This window comes from Microcebus murinus, chromosome X, assembly GCF_040939455.1.
Source record: "Microcebus murinus isolate Inina chromosome X, M.murinus_Inina_mat1.0, whole genome shotgun sequence".
Lineage (NCBI taxonomy): Eukaryota > Metazoa > Chordata > Mammalia > Primates > Cheirogaleidae > Microcebus > Microcebus murinus.
Genome location: NC_134136.1, coordinates 94,754,098 through 94,778,044, shown reverse-complemented (window position 1 = coordinate 94,778,044; position 23,947 = coordinate 94,754,098). Strand labels below are relative to the sequence as shown.

The 23,947-nt window shown below is 39.9% G+C and overlaps 1 protein-coding gene and 1 pseudogene across 1 annotated transcript in view; one reads left to right on the top strand and one right to left on the bottom strand.

The window, feature by feature from the left end:
- MAP3K15 (mitogen-activated protein kinase kinase kinase 15) overlaps positions 1-23,947 on the top strand; it is a 124,511-nt gene that overhangs the window by 57,858 nt on the left and 42,706 nt on the right. The window contains exons 7-11 of the mRNA XM_075999490.1: positions 10,491-10,661; positions 14,765-14,877; positions 15,107-15,266; positions 19,450-19,600; positions 21,004-21,111. Of these exons, the coding sequence (XP_075855605.1) occupies positions 10,491-10,661; positions 14,765-14,877; positions 15,107-15,266; positions 19,450-19,600; positions 21,004-21,111 (703 nt within the window). The remainder of the gene's footprint in view (positions 1-10,490; positions 10,662-14,764; positions 14,878-15,106; positions 15,267-19,449; positions 19,601-21,003; positions 21,112-23,947) is intronic.
- On the bottom strand, positions 19,180-19,369 carry LOC142865992 (uncharacterized; annotated as a pseudogene).

The following is a 23,947-nucleotide window of genomic DNA, read 5'->3' as shown; positions in this document are numbered from 1 at the left end:
CTGGTATTAAATAGTAATACTAAATATTAAAGACAAAACTAATAAAAAATTATTAAAAATTGGGGGCGAATAGTGTATTTGGTAGGTGATCCTAGGAAGTTTCAGAAGGGGAACCACGGAAGTAAGACAGGAAAGGAAGAAAGGCAACAGAGGGTATGATAATGAGCAGATTACCATTGTGGGAAACTGAGGCTCTATACTATTGGGGAACTTGGGGAGACTATGTAGAACATGCCTCAGAGTTGTCTCACCAAAGGGACAGGGAAGCTGGGGACTTATCCACTAAACTGCCATCCATCACTGGTTGAGGGCTGCTCTAGAGGAGGAGCATGCTTGGGGTGGAAGGTGGCAGGAACAATGGGACCCAACAAGTCTTTATGCACAGGTGATGCCAGTGGGATGTGGGTGGGCCATGGAGTGGCTGCAGTATTTAGTGTCTTTATGGGAGGTGATGTTTTAAACATTTAATGCCTTCTTTTTCTGATCAATTGTTTTTCTTGAAATATTAATTTCCGATAAATTTCTGAGTCTTTCTACTTTCTATTTTGTACAAAATCACAGGGAGAATTTAATTTTGGTTTCTTGTAGTGATTTGTTCTGTTCTGTAGAACACACTGGAAACAATCTGAAATTTATACTTGCGTGAGATCTGGTACAAGAGGTATTGATGCCATGGTTGCCTGGCTATTGAAGATTTTTGAGATATTCCTCTATTCAAAAATGAGTCTATTTCCTTAAATGCATGATTGAGTGGCCACTGAATACAGTTCTGAGTGGGCAGAAAAGCTTTAGTGGCAGATCTCTGGATCATGCACATATAGATTTGGCCTGTCACAGCAGCTTGGGAGAATCACTATAGAGAAAACTCTGTCATGATCCCTGCCTTTAAGAACAGATGGCAAATCTTGGCTCTGCCATTGATCCATAGGAAACATCAATGCTAACCATCAGAGGACTTGTATGAAATCAGATAGCTCCTATTAAAAATTACCCGCTCTTTCAGCAATGCATTAGAGTAGTTCTCATGATGATCTTAGATAACATATACTAGATGTTATCTTAACAACCATGCCACTTTTCTGTAGTTTTAAGAATAATTGCCCAGCAGGTCAGATGAAAGGAAGTTCTGACCAGCAGCCAGACTTTGGGGCATTATTAATGGCTGGCAGGAGTACACAGAAAAGGATTCGAGAAACATGGAGGGAATAACTATCCATGTGCTCGCTTTCCTGTGCATTTGGGGTGTGAGGAGGGCCCAGTGGCTGAACTAGCTGCTCCTTGGGTATTTGAGGGAAGACTTCTTGGGAGCAGCTAGAATCTGGAAAGCTGTTTGGAGTACAATATGAAACTTAGAGATTAAGATCTGTGTCTTTCTGGGGAGGAGTCCAATGATTAGGCAGAGCCTTTCAGAAATTTAACATAAAAGGAATAAAAATGAACTCTGTGTGGCCTGGCCTGGCCTCTCCTCTCCTTTTGCTCTGTTCCTGCTGGTTCCTTGTTCTCTAGCTACCCTCACCTGCCTTCAGTCTTTGGAGCATCAGGCTGTTCTTTCCTGTGGATGTTTGCATATGCTATCCCCTCTGCCTGGAATGTGCATTACCTCATTGCTTACCTGACTGAATCTGATGATCCTTTAGAGTCTAGTTTAAATGTCCCTGTGTGAGAAAGGTTGATATTGCAAAGAATACCCAATCTGAAAGGATGTTAGTCATTCTCATAACATTTTCCTTCATAGCATTCACATTTCTGTGTTTACTTGTTTAATACCTATCTTCCCTGCTAGACTGTAAGCCTGAGGGGGGCAGAGGCCATGGCATATATTAGGCCATTATATACCTAGTGCCTAGTACCATTGTGCCACTCACATAGTGGGTGCTCACTAAAGATTTGTTGAATGGGCGAATGAATTACTAAATGATCAAGTATGGTATAGAGTTGGAAGAGATCCATATAATGAATGTCTGGGTGCTAGAGTTAATTTAAGGGTTTGGTAGTTAGGCAAACCTATTGTGTTTTCTTTATATGTGAGGCAATACTTAAAAAACAAATATCCAGGTTATTTGTGTGTGTATGTGTGTGTGTATTCAGTGTATGAAGAAAAATATAAAAACATAATTGCTAATAATACTGCCATCCAAAGATAAGCATTGAAGTAGGGCATGGTCCAAAGCAAAGAATTCAGAAAAGTGGAGGTCTACATGGGCCAAGTGGGGGTCAGTGGTGATGATAGTCTTCCTAGTATGGGATCCCAGGTTTCTGCTAAAAGGGGGATTTTGATATGGACTCAGAGGGGAATGGATCTTCCTTACCAGGGAACCCATGCCTTTTTAGTGTTGTTGACTTGTGTATTAATCAGGCTAGGGTAACTGCTGTAACAAATAGCCCCACAGTTTCAGTGACTTAACATGATGAAGGTTTATTTTCATTCATGCAGCATTACAATGTGGATGTACCCTGGCTGGGCAATCTCTTCTTCAGGTGACTTCTTGATGACTCAGTCTCCTTCCATCTTGAGGCTCTGCCTTCTCTTGGAAACCTCAGATTTCTTTTCAGCCAGATGATAGGAAAAGAGAGAGCATGGTGAATTGCATGGGAGATTTTGTGTATGTTTTGTAATGGTTTTATTCAGATATAATTCATATACCATACAATTCATTTATTTAAAATACACAAGTCAGCAGTTTTTAGCATATTCACAGAGTTGTACAACCATCACTATGATCAATTTTAGAGTGTTTTCATCATCCCTTGCCAAAATAAACCCATGCCCATTACCAGTCACCCCCCTTCCTGGTTTCCCTCAACCCTCTTCCCCATCCCTAAGCAACCACTGATCCATCTTGGCAACCCGTTAGTAGTTACTCCCTATTTACCTATCTCATTCTCTAGCTCTAGGAAACCACTAGATTCTTCTCTATCTCTATGGCTTTGCCTATTCTGGACATCTCATATAAATGGAATCATACAGTATGTGGCCTTTTGTGCCTGGCTTGTTTCACTCGGTACGTTTTCAGTGCTCATTTATGTTGTAGCATGTATCAGTACTTCATTCCTTTTTATTGCTGTAAAACATTTCATTCTGTGGATAGACCACATTTTATTATTAATCCATCAGTTGATGGACATTTGGGTTGTGTCCACTTTTTGACTATACCAAGGAGGTTTGTATGTGCCTTTTCAGGAAGTGATGTTCATTACTTCTTCATACATTTCATCCGCCAAAAGTCAGTCTCATGGCCTAATCTCACTGCAAAGGAAGTTGGGAAATATAGTCTGGCTGAGTGCCCAGGAAAAAAAAGAAGTGTGGGGTTTGATGAGCCTGCTGCAACTCACAAATAAGAGGTAGAGTTTAATCAGATCCGCCAGTGTGGAGATCCCCGGCAATGTCACAGAGCAGGACCAAGAGGTCAGGCAGGGACACTCTTCAGCTCCTGCTGCCTTTGTGTGAGTGGGAAAGCCAGGCTGAGAAATTCCCAGGTCCATCTCAGGGCCTTCCAGCCCACTGTAGAGCCCAGCCTTCAGAGACAGAGCTTCATGACCCCAGGAGACTGGGAAAAGTTGGGATGATAGGAGCTAAGGCAGATGATTAAATAGTGGCTCTGCCCTGATAAGTAACTAGGTCCTATTTGTAGAGTAGAAAAACAACCATTCCAGTTTCTGTGTTTCTTTGGCTCTGGACATTGTTCTCACTATAACACAGGTCACTTCTAATCGTTCCCTTCCCTGTATGTAAATACAAAGCATCTGGCCAAAGTAGGGCACCTGCTTTCCTGTGGCAGGTGTATATGTGTCAGGGTCCAGTCGGGAAACAGAAAGCACTCTAAATATTTAAAATAGAGGAAACTTAATACAGGAAATTGGTTACACAGATGATGGAAGAGCTGAGATGCCAAACAGGAAACTGTGAGGCAGCCCAGAAATCAGGAAGCTGCTACCATCCCTTGGCTGGGGGATCCAGAAAAGAGGTGATTTTACCAGAGCCCAGGTGCCAGGATCACCTAGAGCTATCATGAGCTAGCCTAGTGGGAGCTAAGCCTACTGAAGGGATGTAGCTATTGCTGGCAGTGTCCTGCAAACCACAAAAAGAGGGAGAAAGTCCTCCAGTTACTTGCCCACCGCTGCCTCCCCAGCGTGCTGTGAGCTGATAAGCCACAGCCTGGAGGGGTCAGACCCCTGCAGCACAAAGCAGAGCAGCAGAAGGGCCAAGAACATCTCTGAGGGCAAACAGATCAATGACTGGTTCAGCAGGACTCTGGCTTTCAGAAACACTGCTCACTTTCTAGTATTTTTTAAGTCAACTTTATTAAGGTATAGTTTACCCAAAATAAACCGTAAAAGTTTAAGTGCACAATTTGAGTTTGGCCAAATGAATGTATCCATGTAACTACTACCACGGTCATGATATAGAATATCATATCTCCAAAAGTTCCCTTTTGCGCCTATGTGCTCACCGCTCCCCACCATCCAGTCCCAGCTTAGATATCTTTGGTTGACCATGTTCTAGTTCACTCACCCCTTCTTTTGTAGTGCCAATTCTGATGTTACGTGCATTTAATGATTTTTTAAAATTTTTTCAGTTATAGGTCTTCCATGTATTTGTATTCTAGAGTTTCCATTTCTCAAGAAATACCTGCACGTGCATGCTCTTTCTCCCTCTCTCTCACACACATACACACAATCTCTCACATGCTATACTTATAGAAACAATATATTTATAATAGTTGTTTCAAGGCTCTTGTCTGTTAATTTCAATAGCAGTCATCTCAGTCTGTTTCTATTCATTGTATTTTATCTTTGTTTGGGGTCACATTTTCCTGCTTCTATGCAGATCTCATAATTTTATGGTATTCTGGACATTTTATATAAGAGAACAGTAGAGAGTGAAATATACTTCTGTTTATGATCCTAACTACCTGAGCCTTTTCCTAGGCCTGATGATTTATGACTGATTTTTTTTTCATATTTTTCCTAGAATAGCTGGATTAGGAATGGACTCCACTTTTAATTAGATTTGGTTTAGCCCAACTCACAACCTCATGTCTCTCTGCCTTTTCGGACTTGTCAGTATTTGAGCAGGGAGGGTTTAGGACTGCTGCTCCTGATGTCTTTGGCTTCAGTTCTTGCAGGGCCTCAGAATCCAAATGCTGGGATAGCTTTCTGCTTTTGAGCCTCTCCTTTACTGCATGTAGTTTTCTTGGTAAAATTCAGGGAGCAGGTGTGGAGCAAGAGAATTGTTGGGCCAAGTGATTCGTTTTTGCCCGGGGGTGCTTCCAGATTGCATTCTGCCCTGTCAGCCCATGCTATTGTGTAAAGATTGCCTGATTTCTCTTTGTCCATATGTAACCTTAACATTTGTACCCCCATCATATGCTGAAAAAAAGAAAAAGAGTTGAAAAAAAAAAAAGAAGTCTGTCTCCTATGTTCATTAGTTCCTAGCCCAGACACCCAAGCATGGAAGCTGTTGTGGCCCTCTGCTTATTTACTAAAGGTGTGTTTTTCTTGGAATTTCTTTGGAATTTAGTTAATCAAGGCTTCCATCTATTTGGTATGATTTTTATATTGTCTAGGGTTTTATTGTTAAAACAGGAGTGAAGGCCTTTCACATTCTTCTACCTCCTGATTGGAAACACAAGTCTCCGATAAGGTTTTTCACAGGTGAACCAACACAAAATCTGTTGTAGAAAGGATACTGGTCTAATGAGACCTTTTGTTTGTTAATGCTCAGGACTGGTTTAGAAGAAAGATTTATTGGAATTCTGTTTCCCATCCTATGAACTTCCCCTTATAGACACACACTATAGAAAAGAGGGCCAGGCAGACAGGATGGTTGGTGGCAAGTCGATTCTCTGGCGGACCTGTTGCTCACAGTAACACTGGGAGGTGAGCAAAGTCCAACATACTTTTCAGATGAAGAAGTGAGGCATGGAAGGGGTAAATGCCTTGCTCAAAGTTCAAACGGTTAGGAAATGGTGTGAAAATACCCTGAGTCTAGCTCTATTTGATTGTCAGTCCAGTGTTCTGGTTTTATTCTGTACATTTTATTTCATAAGTAATAGATGAATATGTTCATATAGTCTTGTGAAAAACTGAATACATTTAAAGCAGTTATTCTTAACTCTAATCTCTGATCCCACTGATAATCTAGGAGTAACCTCTCTGGTCAGTTTGGTGTATATCCTTTCAGACAATTTTCTATCTGCTTATATACTGTTAAAATATGTCATAATGCAGGGTTTTTAAAATACAGGACCATACAGGAGGTATTCTGTTATTTTCTTTTTTCATTTAGCAATCAACGCTTGGAGATCTTTCCATGTCTGTACATATAGCCCTGCTCAGTTTGTCACTCATTTAATAGACATTTGTTGAGCACCTACCATGTGCCAGATCCAGTTCTAAGCACAGCAGTAAACAGACCAGAACCCCCCCCCCCAAAAAAAGAAAAATCCCACCGTTTTGGAGCTTACATTCTAAAATGAAGAGAGATAATAAAAATAAGAAAAATTAGTAAAACATGTTAGGTTGATACGGAGAGCCAGTGAGATGGTAAGACTGTAATTTTAAGTTGGGTGCTCAGAGAAGACTTCACTTACTAGAAAGTGACATGCAGAAAAGATCAGAAAGAGGCAATGGGATGAACCATGTAAATATTAATATATGGAGGAAGGTTATTCCAGGTAGAGGGGATCAACACATGGAACAGCAAGGAGGCTTGTGCAGCCAGAGCAGAGTAGCTGATGGGGGTGGGAGGAGGATGGATGGTAAGAAATGATATTGGAGAAATGACTGGGAGTAGATCTCATGGAGCCTTGTAGGCCACTGAAAGAAAATCGGCATTTGCTCTAAGATGGGGGCCACTGAGGGAGAGTTTTGAGCAGAGGAGTGACCTGCCTTATAGCATACAGGATCACTCTGACTTGTGTTGAGAATAGATAAAGATAGAAGCAAGAAAGGACGGTGGCTTGGACCAAGGGTGGTTTTAGTGTGGGAGTCATGAGGATTGGGCCTATTTCAGATAGAGTTTGAAATGAAAGTCAAGGGAATCTACTGATTAAATAAAAGATGTTAGAGGAATCAAGCATGACTCCATGCTTGGTTTTTGGCCCAAATAAGAGGAAGAATGGACTGACCATTAAACAAGAAGGGTAAGACTGTGTAAAGAATAGGTTTGATGGTATGATCAAGAGTTTGATTTGGGGCATGTCAAGTTTGAGGTATTAGACACACAAAGGAGGTTCTGAGAAGGCAGTAGGGAGAGGGGAGAGGCCTGGGCTGGAGAAAGAAATTTGGGAGTCATCAGAATACAGATGGTTTGAAAAATCATGGCAATGGATGGTATCATCGAAGGATCTAGTGTAGTTACTGAAAAAGAGGAAAGGTCCAAGGGTTGTGCCAAGGGACACTCCAGTGTTAAGAGATCAGAGAGATGAATAGGAACCAGAAAATTGGACTAAAGGGGGGGAAACTCAGGCAAGCATGATGTCCTGCAAATCACATGAAGAAGGTGATCCAAGGAGGAAAGAATGCACAGTTGTCAGCTGTACATGTAGGACACAGACTGAGAATTGATCAATGGATTTAGCAGTGATGCAGACCTACTGACTCAGAATGTCCTGGATAAGAAACACTGGAGCCCGGGTGTCATCTCTGGAGATTCAGGATTAATTGGTCTGGGGTGCAGCCTGGACCCTAGGGTTTTTAAAGATCCCCAGGTGATTCTAATATTCAGTCAAGGTTCAGACCCACTATCAAAGTTTCCTTCTCTTAATTGTGAAATGGCCTTACTGCCAGAAACAGATGTTGCTGACTGATTAAACACAGGAGGGTTTTTTTGTTGTTTTTTTTTTTATCTGTAGTTTGTTCTTGGATACCTTGGGATCTGAAAATGATAAGCAGATCTGAAAGCTGATTATTAACCACTAAAGGGATTAGCTCTTTAGCACCTGTCTTAAAGTGGCTTTTAAGCTGAAAATCTCTTTGCTTTTTGTTTTTTCCAAATGTTTGATTTTTATTTCATTTACACTCAAAAGACCTTTTGTTTTGAGTAACAAGGGTAAGTTAGAAGTTAATGAAAAAATTTGAGGGAAATCTTGATGTAACTAGTCCAAAACAAAAAAAAAACAAACAAAACAAATCTTAACTCACTTTAATAATAAGCATCTAAGTGAGTTAAGTACATTCTTTTCAGAATCCTGAATATTTCATACCTCAAACTTTGGCTAATTACAAATGTAGAAATTTTGTACCTCGTTAAACTTTTAATCTCTTTCATATTCTTGCCACAGACATTACAAATTATTTCAGTGCTTTAGTAAATTTGAGTTGGGTTGGTATCTTCTGGCTCTTAAAAATTAAAGAATATCAGGGACGAGGTGTGTAATAAAAGATCTGATTTGCAGGCTGGTTAAATTGAATTCTATAGGACAAAGAGAGGAATGATCAAATACATTAGAACAGGACCAAGGTAGAAGGTGGAAAAAGTCAGAGTTGAAATACAGGCTTAATTATCGCAGGCTTCCAGAAGGACTCCAAGTGTCTAGATTAACTACTTTTGACCCAGCTTGGGTTCCACAGGAGAATTAAGCCCTAATGCCCTCTGGCATCCATTGCATGAAATGGGTAAATTTTTCTCATGCATTTAGAATGGGGCTAGCCATGTACCATCCATGGGAGAATTGAAAAAATAGGCACCCAAATAATCAAATAATTTTCTCTAGGGCTTAATTCTATCATGGAACCCCAGCTGAGAAAGGCTGTTTTAGGTACTAATGTGTTATCTTGGATGATGCTACACATACCTTTTTTGAGGTCTGTGTCCTCAGGAAAGAAAGCATAAAAGAGCCTATTGTAAAATTACCAAGAAATTAAAAAGCATAATCTCTTTATTCACTTATTAGAATAGTTATTAATGTACACAAGACCACCTTCTATAAATCCCATGATAATCTTCTGAACATGTCAAGACTTACAGACTTTTGTCTATGTACATAAGCATATATGCAAATGTTTATTTCAAAGAATAGGATCATCCTTTTCATTTATTAATAGTTCAGTTTTCTTCTGTGAAATGTTATGGATGTTCTTGTACATAATTACGTATGGAGCTTATCCTTTATATTGGCCGCCTGTTATTCCATAGTTTGGTTGTTACAGAATATATTTTGCCATTCTTCATAAACATCAGAGTCATCTCCAGGTCTTTAGTATTACAAGCAGTGCGATAACAAACATCTTGGTTTAAAAAATTCTTGAAAAAATGTATACATTATAGATTCTAGAGGTGGAATTGGTGAGTCAGAATGGGTACCTTTTACATTTTTTGTAATTATGTAAAATTTCAAATATATTTAAAAGTAGGGCATAATATAATTAGGCAGGGTTCTCCAAAGAAGAAGACCAATAGGATATACATAGATACATAAGAAGAGCTTTATTATAAGAATTGGTGTATGTGATTGTGAAGGCTGCGAAGTCCTTTGATATGTTATCTGCATATCAGAGAACCAGGAAAGCCAGTGGTGTAAGTCAATCTGAGTCCAAAGGCCTGGGAACTGGGGATACCGCTGATACAAGTTCTGAAGTCTGAATGCCTGAGAACCAGGAGCTCTGATGTCCAAGTGCAGGAGATGATGAATGTCCCAGCTCAAGAATAGAAAAGAAAATTTACCCTTCCTTGGCCTTTTGTTCTATTCTAGCCCTCAACAGATTGCATGATGCCCACCAACATTGGTAAGGGTGGGTCCTCTTTATTCAGTCTATTGATTCAAATGCTAATCTCACTTGGAAACACTCTCACTGACACCCCAAGAAATAATGTTTACCAGATGTCTGGGCATCCCTTAGCCCAGTCAAGTTGACACATAAATTAGCCATCACAATAACAAACCCGCATGTACCCCTTATCCACTTTAATAATTATCATTGCAGGACCAGTTTTGTTTCCCCTTCACCGCCACCCACTCTTTCATACTCCAACACTGGATTTATTATGAAGCAAAGGACATACCATTTTATCCACAGATATTTCAGTATGTGTCTCTAAAAGTTAAGCATGCTTTTATAAAACATAATCATGATTATGTTATACCTAAAAATTTACAGTAATTTACCAATGTCAGTGTTCAAAATTTCCCAATTGTCTCATATTTTGTACAGTGGGCTTGTTTGAATCATGATCCAGAAAAGGGTATACATTGCATTTTGTCGATATGACTCTTAAGTCTTTTTTATTATATAAGTTTCTCTATTATCTTTTCTTATGGCTTATTTGTTGAAGGTAGAATCAAGTAGGGACTGAGTTTAATTGTATGAGATTTATTGGTATGGATCTTAAGCACTTACTAAATTTGAAAATGAAAACTATTATTTAGAATTTTTTCCCTACTAAAGCATAGCATCCTTACATGTAGTCTTTCAGCAGAATGAGTGCATATATACCCACCCCATTGTCTTGATTCAGATGTTTGTGATCTTATAACATGTATCCTCAGGAGAAACAGCACAGGTGACCGTGAGAAGGCCCTTCAGGTCATGCTCCAGGTTCTGCAGAGCTGTGATCACCCAGCCCCCGACATGTTCTGCCTGTGTGGGAGGATCTACAAGGATATCTTTTTGGATTCAGACTGCAAAGATGACACCAGCCGAGATAGCGCCATTGAGTGGTAAGCCCTCAACCCTAGTCAGTAGCACACACAACTCTGCAAAGAACAGAATTGCAAAGGCTAAAGTCGTAGGTCTTTTCCCTATGTGTATGTGTGTGCCTGTCTGCTGGCAGTGAAAAAAATTTGCAGTAAATGTGATCTGGAAATTTCCAGATTCCTGTTTCTGAGCGAAAACCATGAGAAACAGGGTTTTCTACTGGGCACACTCTTCCCACAAGTTCAGTCATCTATGGGGAAGAAGAGGGCTCCGCATGCTCCTTCCCAGCTATTGCTTCTAGAACCTTGTTCCCTACCATCAGGGCATAATCTTCCCAGTGGTCGGTTCATTTGTTTATTTAACAAATGTTTATTGACAGCCTACTGTGTGCCAGAAACTTTTCTAGATGGTGGGGATACAGGCAAAAGAGACATGAATCCTGCCCTCAGGGACCTTGTGTTGCTGTGACAGAAGTCAAATAAAGTGATATGTGTAGGATGTTAGCTGATGGTGAGGGCTATGGGGAAAAGTTAAGCAGGGAGGAGGAAAAAAGCAGGGCTGGGAGTGGCGGTCTGCAATTTTAAATAGGGTGGTCAGTGAAGGTGAATAAAGATTTGAAAGTGTGATAAGGGAGTGAGTGTCACAGTTAACTAGGGAGAACATTTCGAGGAGGAGGAGGGAGCGTGCCAGGTATCCTAAAGGATGGTGAGGAGTAAGTGAGGGGGAGAGCAGCACAAACCAGGAGGGGGAAAAGACCCTTTTACTCTGAATAGAAAGGGATATCACTGGAGTATTCTGAGCAGAGGAGTGACAAGATCTGGCATGTATTTTAACAGGAGTCCTCTTACTGTTGTGCCAAGAATGTATTTTAGGGGTTGTATCAGCTATCACTTGCCACATAACAAATAACCCCAAAATTTAGAGGCTTGAAACAACAGTGACTTATTATTTCTCATGATTCTGTGGGTTTTCTAGGCAGTTCCTCTGCTGGCTTCACCTGGGCTCACTCCTAAACTTACAGTCAGCTGTAGGGTCAAGCAGGGCTGGAGGAGTCAAGATGGCCCCACACATGTTTGGCAGCTGGTGTTGACTTTTGGTGGTATGCCTCAGGTTGCTACCATGTGGTTCTAATCCTTGTAGACAAGCTTTCTTACCTGGTAGGCAGCATTCTAAGAGAGTAAAGGTGGAAGCTGCAAAGCCTCTTGAGGCTTAGGCTCAGGAACACATAAGACTACTTCTGCCACATGCTATTGGTCAAAGCAAATCACATGGCCTGCCCAGATTCAAAGGGGTGGACAAAGACACTCCACCTCTGCATGGGAGGAATTGCAAAGTTGCATTGCAAAGGTGCATGCATATTGGGATGGGAGTAATTTGTAGCCATTAAGCAGTTAATCACAGGGCGACGGCAGAGCAGCAGGGATAGTTAGGAGAACATTGCAGTAATTCAGGGGAGAGCTGATGGTGGCTTGAAGCAGGGTGGTAGTGATAAAAATGTTGAGAAGTTGGATTCTGGATATATTTTGAAGGTGGAGCCAACAGCCCACATCATCCATATTCATCATAAAATCTTTTCGTATTGCTGTTTTGCTCTCATTTAATTCTAACTCTTCCCTTCCTCCCCCTTTTGTATATGTGGGAGGCTCTGTCCTCTCCACCATCTCTCCATCCACACACACTTCTCTGGAGACCCTAGCCACTCCCACACCTTGGTACTCTTAACTGGAGACCTTCAACCCAGCCTCTGTCCTCGACTGTGGCCCCACATCACCCCCTCTTTGCTCAAGCTGGTGCTAGTATTTAAGACTCAACATATTGAATGCTGAAGTCGTTTCCTTCTCTCCACAGGTATGGCTTCCAATGTCTTGCTTTCTTACTACCATTCTTTACCTCCTAGCCTTAACTTTTGGTTAATGTTTGATCCCTTTTGCTCATTTATCTCCCCATACAGTCAGTTCCCATTTCCAGCCCTTCTGTGAATCTTACCTCCTTGCCAATCCTTTCCCATCACCATCCCCCAGTCACTGCCATTTTTTTCTTTTTTACTTTCTTGCCAGGGATGTACTAACAGTGTATCAAGTAAGCTCCCTGCTTGGTGTCTCTTCACATCATCCTTTGTAGATTTACATCTTATTCCTCCTAAAGCTCAAAAACCCACCATGGCTCCTCATTCACTATCATATAAAAATTCAGACTCTTAGATGGCCATTGTAGGTGTTCTGAATACTTTCTCCCATCCATCTCTATCCTTGTTTCCCACTACCAGTTTACGTCCAACAAACTGAAGTTCCTTAGGAGTTCCCCAAACTCCCATCTTTGCTCCTACTGTTTTCTGTGCTAGGCGTTCCCTTTACAAATAATTGCTTTTACATTTCCATTCATCTTTATGGCAATATCTCAAGTCTCTAGGGGAGGTGGCTCTATGTGTCTTCTGTGAGTTCCTCTGGACTTGGATTTAGGTGGTTTTAGGATCCTTATCAAACTCTTGCTTGTATTTTCACTGGTTGTGTATGGATCTTATCCCCTCTACCTAATGTAGGTTCTTGGAAAGTAATGACCTTATTTCATATGTATTTAATCCCCAGTAGTACCTAAAGCACTGTACGGTAGAGAGGACTCACTCAGACAATTTGAAGGGAATTAATGTTTGGTAAAGCCCAAACAGAAAACCGTGTTTCCACTATTGTGGCCAAGAGTTCAACCCCCAGGTGAGGAAATTACTGCCTTTGGCTCCTTCACGAAAGTCATCGTTTTTCTCTGCCCACTTCAGAAGGTAGTGGGAGTAGGTACAGGAGCAAATGAAGCTTAGTCTTCTGGTCAGAGCATGCTGGCTGAAGATCATCTAACCCAGATCCTCAAGTGCACATGTGGGGCATATGGGTCAGGGAGGTGGGTGGCTGGCCCAAGGTCATGGGGGTGGTCCAAGGTCACAAGGATGGTTAGTGGCAAATCTGGAATTGCAGTCCTGACTGGAATTCAAATCTTCTCTGCCCCCAAGGTGGGCCTGTTTCATTTATAGAGTAGTAACCCTCTCTGTCCTCTCCTCAGTATAACGTCTCATAGTAAAAGAAAATGAAAAAGTCAAATCCAGTAGAATATGGAATTTAAAATTCCCAAAACATATAGGAAAAAAAAAGGTTGAATTTTATTGTCAGGGATAAGAAGGACTTTCTTGGTGTCCCCTGATCCATTTGAGGGTATTTGTATCATGCCCCAAAGTTCATAAAGCTGTACTTTAGCTGCCTTAAATGATAACTTCTCCCTTCCAGAATTAATAATTTGTTGATGTTGAATTCTCTTGTCACATGAGTGATAAAATTACTCCTATTTGGCAAGTCCTTGATATGAGCTGTGCCACTTGAAGACATTTTTGTGTAGTAGTGACTTCATTTGATTCAATTCTTTTTTCCTGCTCATAATATTCATACTTGTTCATGGAAGAGAAAGAAACTTTTCCTGTATAGAAAAGAACAAAGAAGAGAGTTAAAATGGCGCTGTTAACCTTTTGGTATAAAGACGATATTCCCAGTTTTGTGTCTTGTTCCTTATCCCAATGTTGTAGATCCCTGCTGCTGTCTTGATGCCACTGCTCTTGTAGCTAATTGGGATGCAGAATTCTGGCAATACTGCTTCATGCATGAAAAATAATTCCATGTTGTGATATAAGCAAACAAAGAAATGGCTTGCAGAGAAAGAGGCTAGGATTGATGTCATTTCTGTGTAATAAAAAATACTCGGTGAATAAGTGGAGTCAAACTTTAAAAATGAGATTTGGACGTCAGACCGTGGTCATCTTTTGGGGATAGGATTAGAATAAATTTAAAGTTTCTTTCATATATTTTAATATGATTTCCCTAATTTATAAGATCATTATGGCTTTTATAATAAAAATATAAACCTTTTGAAGAAAAAATTTTGAACTCCCCTCCTTAGTGTAAATTACTGTGTTGCTATTATGACATTTTAAAATAGTTATTTGAAAGCTGCATGTAGCTGTTTGTAAAGGTGGTGGGGTAGGGGTGGGAGCTGGAAAAATAATACATTAGAGTAATAATAATTTTCTTGAGGTTGGTTTGTATCATTATTTACACATTTTTCTAATAATTTGGTTGATTGGTAATTATAGGTATCGCAAAGGGTTTGAACTGCAGTCATCTCTTTATTCGGGAATTAACCTTGCAGTTTTGCTGATAGTTGCTGGACAGCAATTTGAAACTTCCATGGAACTAAGGAAAATAGGTAAAGCTATTTATTACTGCAGACGTCGATGCTTTGATTATACAAGTTTAGCATGAAAATTATGTTCTAAATAACTGGCATTATATCTCAGAAGGAACAGTTTCTGTTAGCATATCCTAGATCACAGCCAAAATAAAATGCTTGTCCTCTATCTAAAGGCTTGTATAATAAATATGACAGAAGCTAGAGAGATTTTTCATGACTCCATCTAAAATTCAACTTCTTTAAGGTGTCCGGCTGAACAGTCTGTTGGGAAGAAAGGGGAGCTTGGAGAAAATGAGCAATTACTGGGACGTGGGTCAGTTCTTCAGCGTCAGCATGTTGGCCAGCGATGTCGGGAAGGCCGTCCAGGCAGCAGAGAGGTTGTTCAAACTGAAACCTCCAGTATGGTGAGTTGTGTTCATGCATTGTCATCACCTATGTCACTCTCTGACCTTATTCTGAAATGTCTTCCCCAAGGAGAAAAGATGGCAATGCAAAAAATAACAATTGCTGTGTTTCTCCTTCTGACCTCTTCATTAAAGCAAGGTTGGGACAGACCTAGCAACTCTGAGGTCTTGCTTTTCTGTGAAGGGAGGGAAAGCTACATGTACACTCGTGCAGAATATATACCTATGTCCTCTATCCCTGAGATTAGACTATCTGGCTAATATTGTCCTCAAGAGCAAAACACTATTTGGTACTAGTATGTATTATGCATTTGTGAGAAAGCCTATAATAGAGCTAAAAAAAAAACACCAAGAAATTGATTGTCACAAGTGAAAACTGGAACTAAGGCCAATAATGGAGTATGGTAAATAAAATGGTGGCATAGCAATAGCCTGAGGTGAGCCTGTTATACCGCCATTTAACAGTGCAGGAGAGAATACTTAGAGACATGGAAATGTGTTCACAGTTTATTATAGAATAAGAAAAGCCAGTCATAGGAGATATTTTTCTATATCAGTGATTCTTAGACTTTATCATGCATCAGAATTTCCTATGTTGGTTAAAACAGATTGCTGGGCCCACCCTCAGGATTTCTGGTTCGGTAGGTTGGGGTGGAGCCTGAAAATTTGCATTTACAAATTATAAGCTGCTGCTGCTTTGGGGACCACACTTTGAGAACCACACTGTTCTATATGATCTCATTTTAATTAAAAATAAGTCTTGGGTATATTAGTCATAGGGAAAGGTCTGAGAGGGGTGGGCAATATCTGACTTCCCCATAGACATGAAGCTCCATTAGAATTGTGGTCATCTTACTGATTGCCATAGACTCATAATAGATGTTCAATAGGTATTTATATAATGAATAAATAATAAATGAGGAATTTTCTCCAAAATATTGACAGTGGTTATCTCAGGAAGATAGACTTATAAGAAGTTTTTAATCTATTTTTTTTCCTTGCCTCTATTTTCTGATTTTTCTAAAAGGCATATGGATTACTTGCATAATTTTTAAAAATTTACTTTTAATGATTTGTGTTCATCTGCCACCTCTTATTTCCCAGTTCAGTGAGCCAGTCTAGACTCCGAGGGCTAGGAATCTCTTCAGTCATATCTGGTTTGACCCCATTTCTTCCAGATCATAAAAAAGGACCTTAAATTTGGCCCCCAAACAGTATTAAGCTCTTGGAAATTCTCTGAGGCTGGGAGAACACAAAGCCACGTGCTGGGCCTCCAGCCCTCCTAGAGTGGCTGCTGTTTGAAAAATTCTAATGTTAAGGTGCATTGCTGCATCTGGCCCAGATGGAGTTGACTCTAAGGGGAGGAGCCCCCAGGGTTGGTTATGTTCCCGTTACACCAGCACCTGGGCTGACTTAGAGTTGTTACCTGCTGTCAGGAGTCTCCAAGACCACCCTCAGGTTCATGATTTGCTAGAAGGACTCACAGAACTCAGGAAAGCTGGCATACTCATGGTTATGGCTTATTACAATGAAAGGATACAGATTAAAATCAGCAAAGGCAAAAAGGCACATAAGGGCAGCATCCAGGTGAGACCAGGTATAGACTTCCAGTTGTCCTCTCTCAGAGGAGTCATATAGACAGCGCTTAATTCTCCCAGCATCAAGATGTGACAACATTCATGAAATATTACCAACCAGGGAAGCTCACTGTGCCTGGATGTCTAGGATTTTCATTGGGGGTAGGTCACATGGGCATGGAGTGTTCATGTCTCTGAGCTTAGTACCTCAGTCTCCAGCCTCTCCAGAGGTCAAACTGATACAGTGTGACCCAGAGCCCCCACCATGAATCATATTGTTAGCATGAGCTATCTGGCATGGCCCATGCCCCAGGTAAACAGACACTCTTAGCAGTCAGGGTATCCCAACGGCATAGAGGTGATCCCCCAGTAACCACTTAAGAGCCAGAACTTTCTTTGGTGTGTGGAGAGTTTGGACAGCCCAGGCCTGCTGAGTACCACTCAAGTCAGTTGGAGTCTAGCTGGTCTACTTTCCCAGGATAGCCCCAGACTTTATCCTCAAAGAGCAAAATAATACTATGATGCTTTCAGCTGAACCATCCTGTTTAATACCAGAGAGGATGTGATGACCACTGCCTGGCAACTATGTTTCAAGAAGTTCAGTTTACCTGAAGACAGCAAAGGTGTGGTCAGAGGCAAGACTTCATAACATCAAAATCTACCTGGTCAGATTCTAATATATATACCTGGTTGTGATATTGTACTGTGGTTTTACAAGATATTGCTATTGGGGGAAACTGGGTCAAGGATATATGGGTTCTCTCTATTTTTTTTTTTTTAGATAGTCTCTCTCTCTCTGTGCTAGAGTACAGTGGCGTCATCACAGCTCACTGCAACTTCAAACTCTTAGGCTCAAGTGATCCTCCTGCTTCAGCCTACTAAGTAGCTGGACTACATGGCTGGCATGCGCCACCACGCCTGGCTAATTTTTCTTTTTTTTGTAGAGAGGGGGTCTCACTATGTTGCCCAGGCTGGTCTTGAACTCCTGGCCTCAAGCGATTCTCCCACCTTGGCCTACCAAAGTGTTAGCATTGCAGGTGCAAGCCACTGTGCCTGGCTGTATTCTTTCTTATAATTTCATGTAAATCTAAAATTTCATGAAAATCATTTAATTAAAAAGATAATAAGTTTGAAATTTTATAATTGCTTTGAATTTTGAACTATAGTTGACCCTTGAACAATGCAAGGGTTGGGGTACTGACCCCTCAAGCAGTCAAATTCACTAAAAACGTTACTAATAGCCTACCGTTGACCTTACAGATAACATAAATAGTTGATTAACGTGTATTTTGTATTTTGCAAAAAGTGCAAGGTTTTCTCACCTGCTGGTGTAGCTGCAGTGATGACTTCATGAATTTCCTTTTCTTTTTTACAGTGGTCCTTATGCTAGATTCATCTATCTTGAAATGGTAGGCAACCACAACTGTGGACCTCAATCTACAGTATACATTAAGCAAGTCAACTTTTTCTTATAATATCATGACTTTTCTCTGTTTGTTGGGAGCATTTCCAACATCACTAGTGGCACTTCGTATGGGTCCCGTGGTGTTGTTCAAGATTTACAATATAGCACTGAATGTGATGAAAAACATGCGAGAACTGCAAGAGATCACTTTTTACTGAGATGTGCAATTAACTGGAGGGACAAGCTGTTCATGTAGAGACGATCAGCCTCACATGGCAATGGCATTAAGCAGATACAACATTTGAGGTGACTACAATAGCACCAAGACGTGGCTATGAAATTATCAATAAAAATGCAGTCATGAGTTAATACTGTATCTTTATGTTTATAATCCCTCTACTGCGAATGGTGCCACATACAGTCTGCGTGTGCATAAGTTTTGATAAATTTTAACTTTTTATGATAAATTTGTGTACATTTTATGGTAGTAAATGATAAAAATAGACTAGTATCTACATATATTTTATGTATTCATGACATACCTAATTTTTTCTTAATTTTTTCCATATTTCTAGGCCACATGGTTCATCTGTGAGTTTATTCAAATTATCAAAAAATCTCTGGAAAATTTCCCAATACCTTTATTGAAAAAAGTCCATGTATAGATGGACCCACACAGTTCAAATTTGTGTTGTTCAAGGGTCAACTATATTTGCTCTTGTTATTTTAAAACAGTTATCATATGCTTTGCAGTCTCTGCATTTTGGGTACTACGTACCAAAATTGAGGTTTAGCCCAATGTTGATTAAAAAGCCATGTTGTATCATTTTTTTTGCTTACTGTTTGGGTTTCTTTTAATGAGTTATGTGGCTGCTAAGTGATTGTTTATGAAGCACTCATGACATAATATGAATTTAAGTAAATAAAGCTTTTGGGAAGCTTTTTTTTTTTTTTTAAACAGGAACCACTCACCATCGTCAATGGCAAATGGCGATTGCAGTGAAGCAACACCAAGTGCTGGCTTCATGCTCTGGAAAATGCTGTACCTCCTCCTGGTGTTTTCTGGTTCAGAGAAATTTCTCCAGTAATGAACTATAGAAATGATCCCTGAAAATAGTCTTGGGAAGCTTCTTTTAAAGAGAGTGGAATTGAATTCAGTTTCTTTAGGAATCTAATTTATTGGTGTTTGTGATTTTTCCAGGTACCTGCGATCATTAGTTCAGAACTTGTTATTAATTCAGCGCTTCAAGAAATCCATTATTGAACATTCACCCAGACAAGAACTGCTTAACTTCTGGTTAGATATAATATTTGAGGCAACAAATGAAGTTACTAGTGGACTCAGATTTCCAGTAAGATATGCTAAATCCATTTCTTTAAGATTAAAAAAAAAGAAACTAGTGATTGGTGCTAGCTAATTATTGAATACTCTGAAAGGAAGAAAACTATAATTTAAAATGTTAGGGTAACCATCAATCTTATGCAAAATAGCAAGCAATAGATCAGATCACTGGAAAAAGTTGGCCATATCCTCTAAAATACTGGTTCTCGATTGGGAGTGATCTTGTCCCCCAAGGGACATTTGGCAGTGTCTGGAGATATTTTTGGTTGTCACAACTGGGGAAGAAGGTGGTACTGGCAGCTAGTAGGTAGAAACCAAAGACACTGCTGAACATCCCACAATGCACAGGACAGGCCGCTACAGTAATCATCCAGCTCAAAATGTCAGTAGTGCCAAGGCAGAGAAACCTTCCTCCACGACAATGTATACTAAGAGCAAAAAATGTAGAATTCAAAGTAGTTTTCTGTTAAGCTTTGGTTTGCCTCCAGTCCCACTAATTAATATTTAAAATCTTATTGAAAAAGCAAAATTGCTTTTTAGCTTTTCATTGAGTTTTTGTTTCAATTATATGACTATCTTAGAAGGAGTCATAAGTAAGATATGTAAGTGTCTTGGAAATTGAACTTCAGATAATTGTGTTCCATATTTATAGCTTGAGATTTTGTGAACATGCCACCGTTTTCAAGAATTTCATTAAATGTCGGATAAAAGATTGAGTTACTTGAAATGATTATGTTAATCATTTTGTTGCTAGGTAGTGTGTATTAAAATCTTCTTTTAATTATGAAATATTTCGAACCTACTAAACGGTACAAAAAGATAATGGAACAGACACTCGTGTAATCCCTACACAGGTTTAGCAATCTTACACATGTTGTTTTATTTGCTTTGGAGATTTATTCCCTCTCTCTCTTCTTTCTCCCCTCCCTCCTCTCTCTCCCTCTTTCCTTTTTCTCTCCCTTCCCCTCCTTTCTCCTAACAAAATGACACCTTACTGATGGACCGTCACCTCCCTTTACATCCTCTTGTGTGTTTACAGGCTTGGCACCAGTGGACCATCCAGCCTATGTCCCCATTTCTCTCAGAAACTGTCACCTCTCTCTTCTGTCACCTCAGGCAAAGCCTTTCTTGACCATTTGTGTAAAGAAGCGCTTCCCACCTCCATCACTCTCGCCTCTGTTCTGCCTATTATATGACATTAGATGGCATATCCCTGTCTCTCATTCCGTCCATAGCCCTCCCATGGGCAAGGCCTTCTGTGCACTGCTGTACCTCCCACTCTTAGAATGGTGCTTGGCACGTAGCTGGTCCACAATGAGTATTTTTTGAGTACAGATCTTCTCACTTCCTCACTGGGCAGGGGCCACTGTGTTTTATCCTCCTTTGTGTTACAGAAATCTGTTCTTATTTTAGGTTCTGGTGATAGAGCCAACCAAAGTCTACCAGCCTTCTTATGTTTCTATAAACAACGAAGCTGAGGAGAGAATGGTTTCTTTATGGCATGTGTCACCCACGGAAATGGTAAGGAAAAAAAATCACAGCTCTCTTTCTTTTGTGTTATTTAATCAAAGATTCAGTTTTCAAATAGAAGAGCTTATACTATAGTATTTGAAAGAACAGGTACCCAGCCTTCTGAATTATGAGACCATATGAAAGAGTATAATCACAGAAAGGAAGTAGGTCTTTCCATTTCATGTGTGTGTACGTGTGTGTGCATGGGGCGGGGGGGGGACGTGTGTGTGTGCGCATATAAACACAGAACAAATACAGGTTTGTCTCTTAAGAAGTTAAACCACAAGGAAGTACATAGGGGATATACAGGGAAAGTCCCTCCATAGTCCCCAAACCTGGTCCCTGTTCCCATCATCATCCCCAGTGATTTGGTAGATATCCATTTATCCTTTTTCTAAATTCATTCATATACACACGAACACACACATATATATATAATATATTACATGTATTGTACAGAGAGAGGCATTTGACATTAAAGTGTGACCGTACTTATATGTATTATTTTGCAATTTTTGTTTAACTCATTCATACATCGTGGACGGTTTTTCACATAGCAGACACTTTTTCTTCTGATCTTTTTACGTTTCACATTCCCTATGTTCCCATATCATATGGTGTATTTCCTGACATGGGTGAACCCTACTTTTTTTATTGCACTACTTTCCTACAGATGTACATTGAGGTCCCCTATTTTATATACCAGTGCACATCCTGGTGGCAAACAGAAATTCTCAGAAATGGACCTTCTGGACTCTAGGGTACATGCGTTTAAAACTCAATAGTTACCGTCAAATCTGCCCCATTCCAATTTGTGCTTACACCAATAATCCAGGGGAGGAGCGATTTTAATTGCCTAGTAAAGAGATGAGAGAAATGCTGGCTGGGCCTGATGTTTTGTGTCAATAGCGACATTTTCATCTCTATCAAAAAAGTACTTCATCAGCTTTTTTCGTTGATATGTTTTGCAGTAATGAAGAAACACAGACCCTTTGACAAGTGCATTAGATAGGTCTATTTGCTTTCTGTGTGTTTTCATGCAGTGTGGGGAGACTTCTGCCATTAACTTGGCAAGGAAGTCTTTTTCTTCCTGGAAACAAGAATGTGAACGATTATGTTTTAGTCAGGTAAAAATAAGCAATATATTAAAAAATAAAATGTAACATTGTAGAATAAGCAGAGGCTCAAATTTGTATTAGAAATACCTCATCAAAAATAGTCACGATATCTCAAGTGTAGGCCAGTAACCTTGTCCGATATTTAACGTTAGAGCAATCTTCTTATCATTGAAAAGCACAGGCTGATGTGATGTGCTTGTGTTTTTTCCTGGACTATGTACATCAAATATTTGAGTGCAAAAGAGAAATCTTCCAACATATGTGGTATTCATACAGATATAGCTCATTTGAAGAATGCACTCATCTTCTATTTAATTTGCCTCTTTGTTTTGAACCTGTTATTGAAGCATTATGCACACACTGAAAAGTGTATAAAACATAAAGGTACACTTTGATGAATTTTTACAAAGTAGCCCATGCATGTCAAAAAACAGGACATCAGAAATCTGCCCATCCCCTCCTTGCCCCCACCCGCCAGCCTTGCTCATGTTCACTTTGTGCCTCCCTCCATGAAGCACCCAACTCTCAGGACTGAAATTCTTGTACCCAGAGATCAGCCTGGTTTATTTTCTCTGCATCATTGACACCTCTGTAATATAAGCAAATTTTCAAAATTATGATCTGTAATCTCACTATTTTATTGCTGTAGGTACAAAATACCTCATATTTTTGACAAGCGATTGCAGAAAAAAACTGTTATTAAAGTGACTCTTTGTACTTTGAAAGCAAAGTGGTTTTGATCTCATGAAATCCTACAAACTTTGCCCACCTCATTTGAATCTTATGATGGTTGCTGGCCCTTAATAGAAATGTCCATTGGTACTTATACTATCTCACTAGTTGCAAATGTTTTACTTTGTATATAGTATGTAATCAGGCATGGAAAAGAACTATGTTAGCAGCAAATTCTAGTTTTCCTTGATTGATGAAATGTTTTGCACAAGTGCTTGTAGTTGTCAGAAGAAACATCTGAAAGAAATATAAATTGCCTTTTTCTTTGAGAGGGACCCTTTGCTTTTGCCTTCATTTACAAGTTTGAAATTCTGCAAATTTTGAAAGCAAGCAGATTTGCTTAAAGAGAGATGACATTTTCCTACACAGTATTGCATTTTTTCCTGGTGGGCTATGGATGGTGGGAAGAGAACACATACATGCATATATACACTTATGTGTGTATCACTGCAAAATGCAATTAAGTTCCTGGTTTATTAGCCAAGGATTCCAAACTTATTGGAAGTAAGGAGGCAGTGGCATGCTGGTAAATGTTGAGCACCCAGATTTCTGGGGTTGCAGGCTACCTTGTAGTGTGTGCTGATTTCCCTGATGTAAATATTCCCACATGGCCAGTTTCAAGCAACCTATATCAGTTCACTGAACGTGGGATTAGGAAGAAATGAGCAAAATTGGGTTCCCAAGCCTATGCAAGCTGCATCTAGCACACCAATGCAAAGAGGCTGCACAGAGCAGCAGGCTGCTGGGTTGCTGCTAATGTTCTGTCTCTTGATTTGGATGCTCCTTACAGGGGTTAGGTGTTGATTGTGTGAAATTTTGAGCTGATCACTGCTTATCTGTGCCTTTTTCTGAATGAATGTTGTATTCTAATATAAAAGTTCAGTAATGCTTTTAAAAAGCAGTTATTCTGGCCCTCTTGATAGGCCCTAACCATTACTGGATCCTGTGGCTGTCCAGATAAAACTCAGATTCTTTACCAAGTGTTCACACCCTTC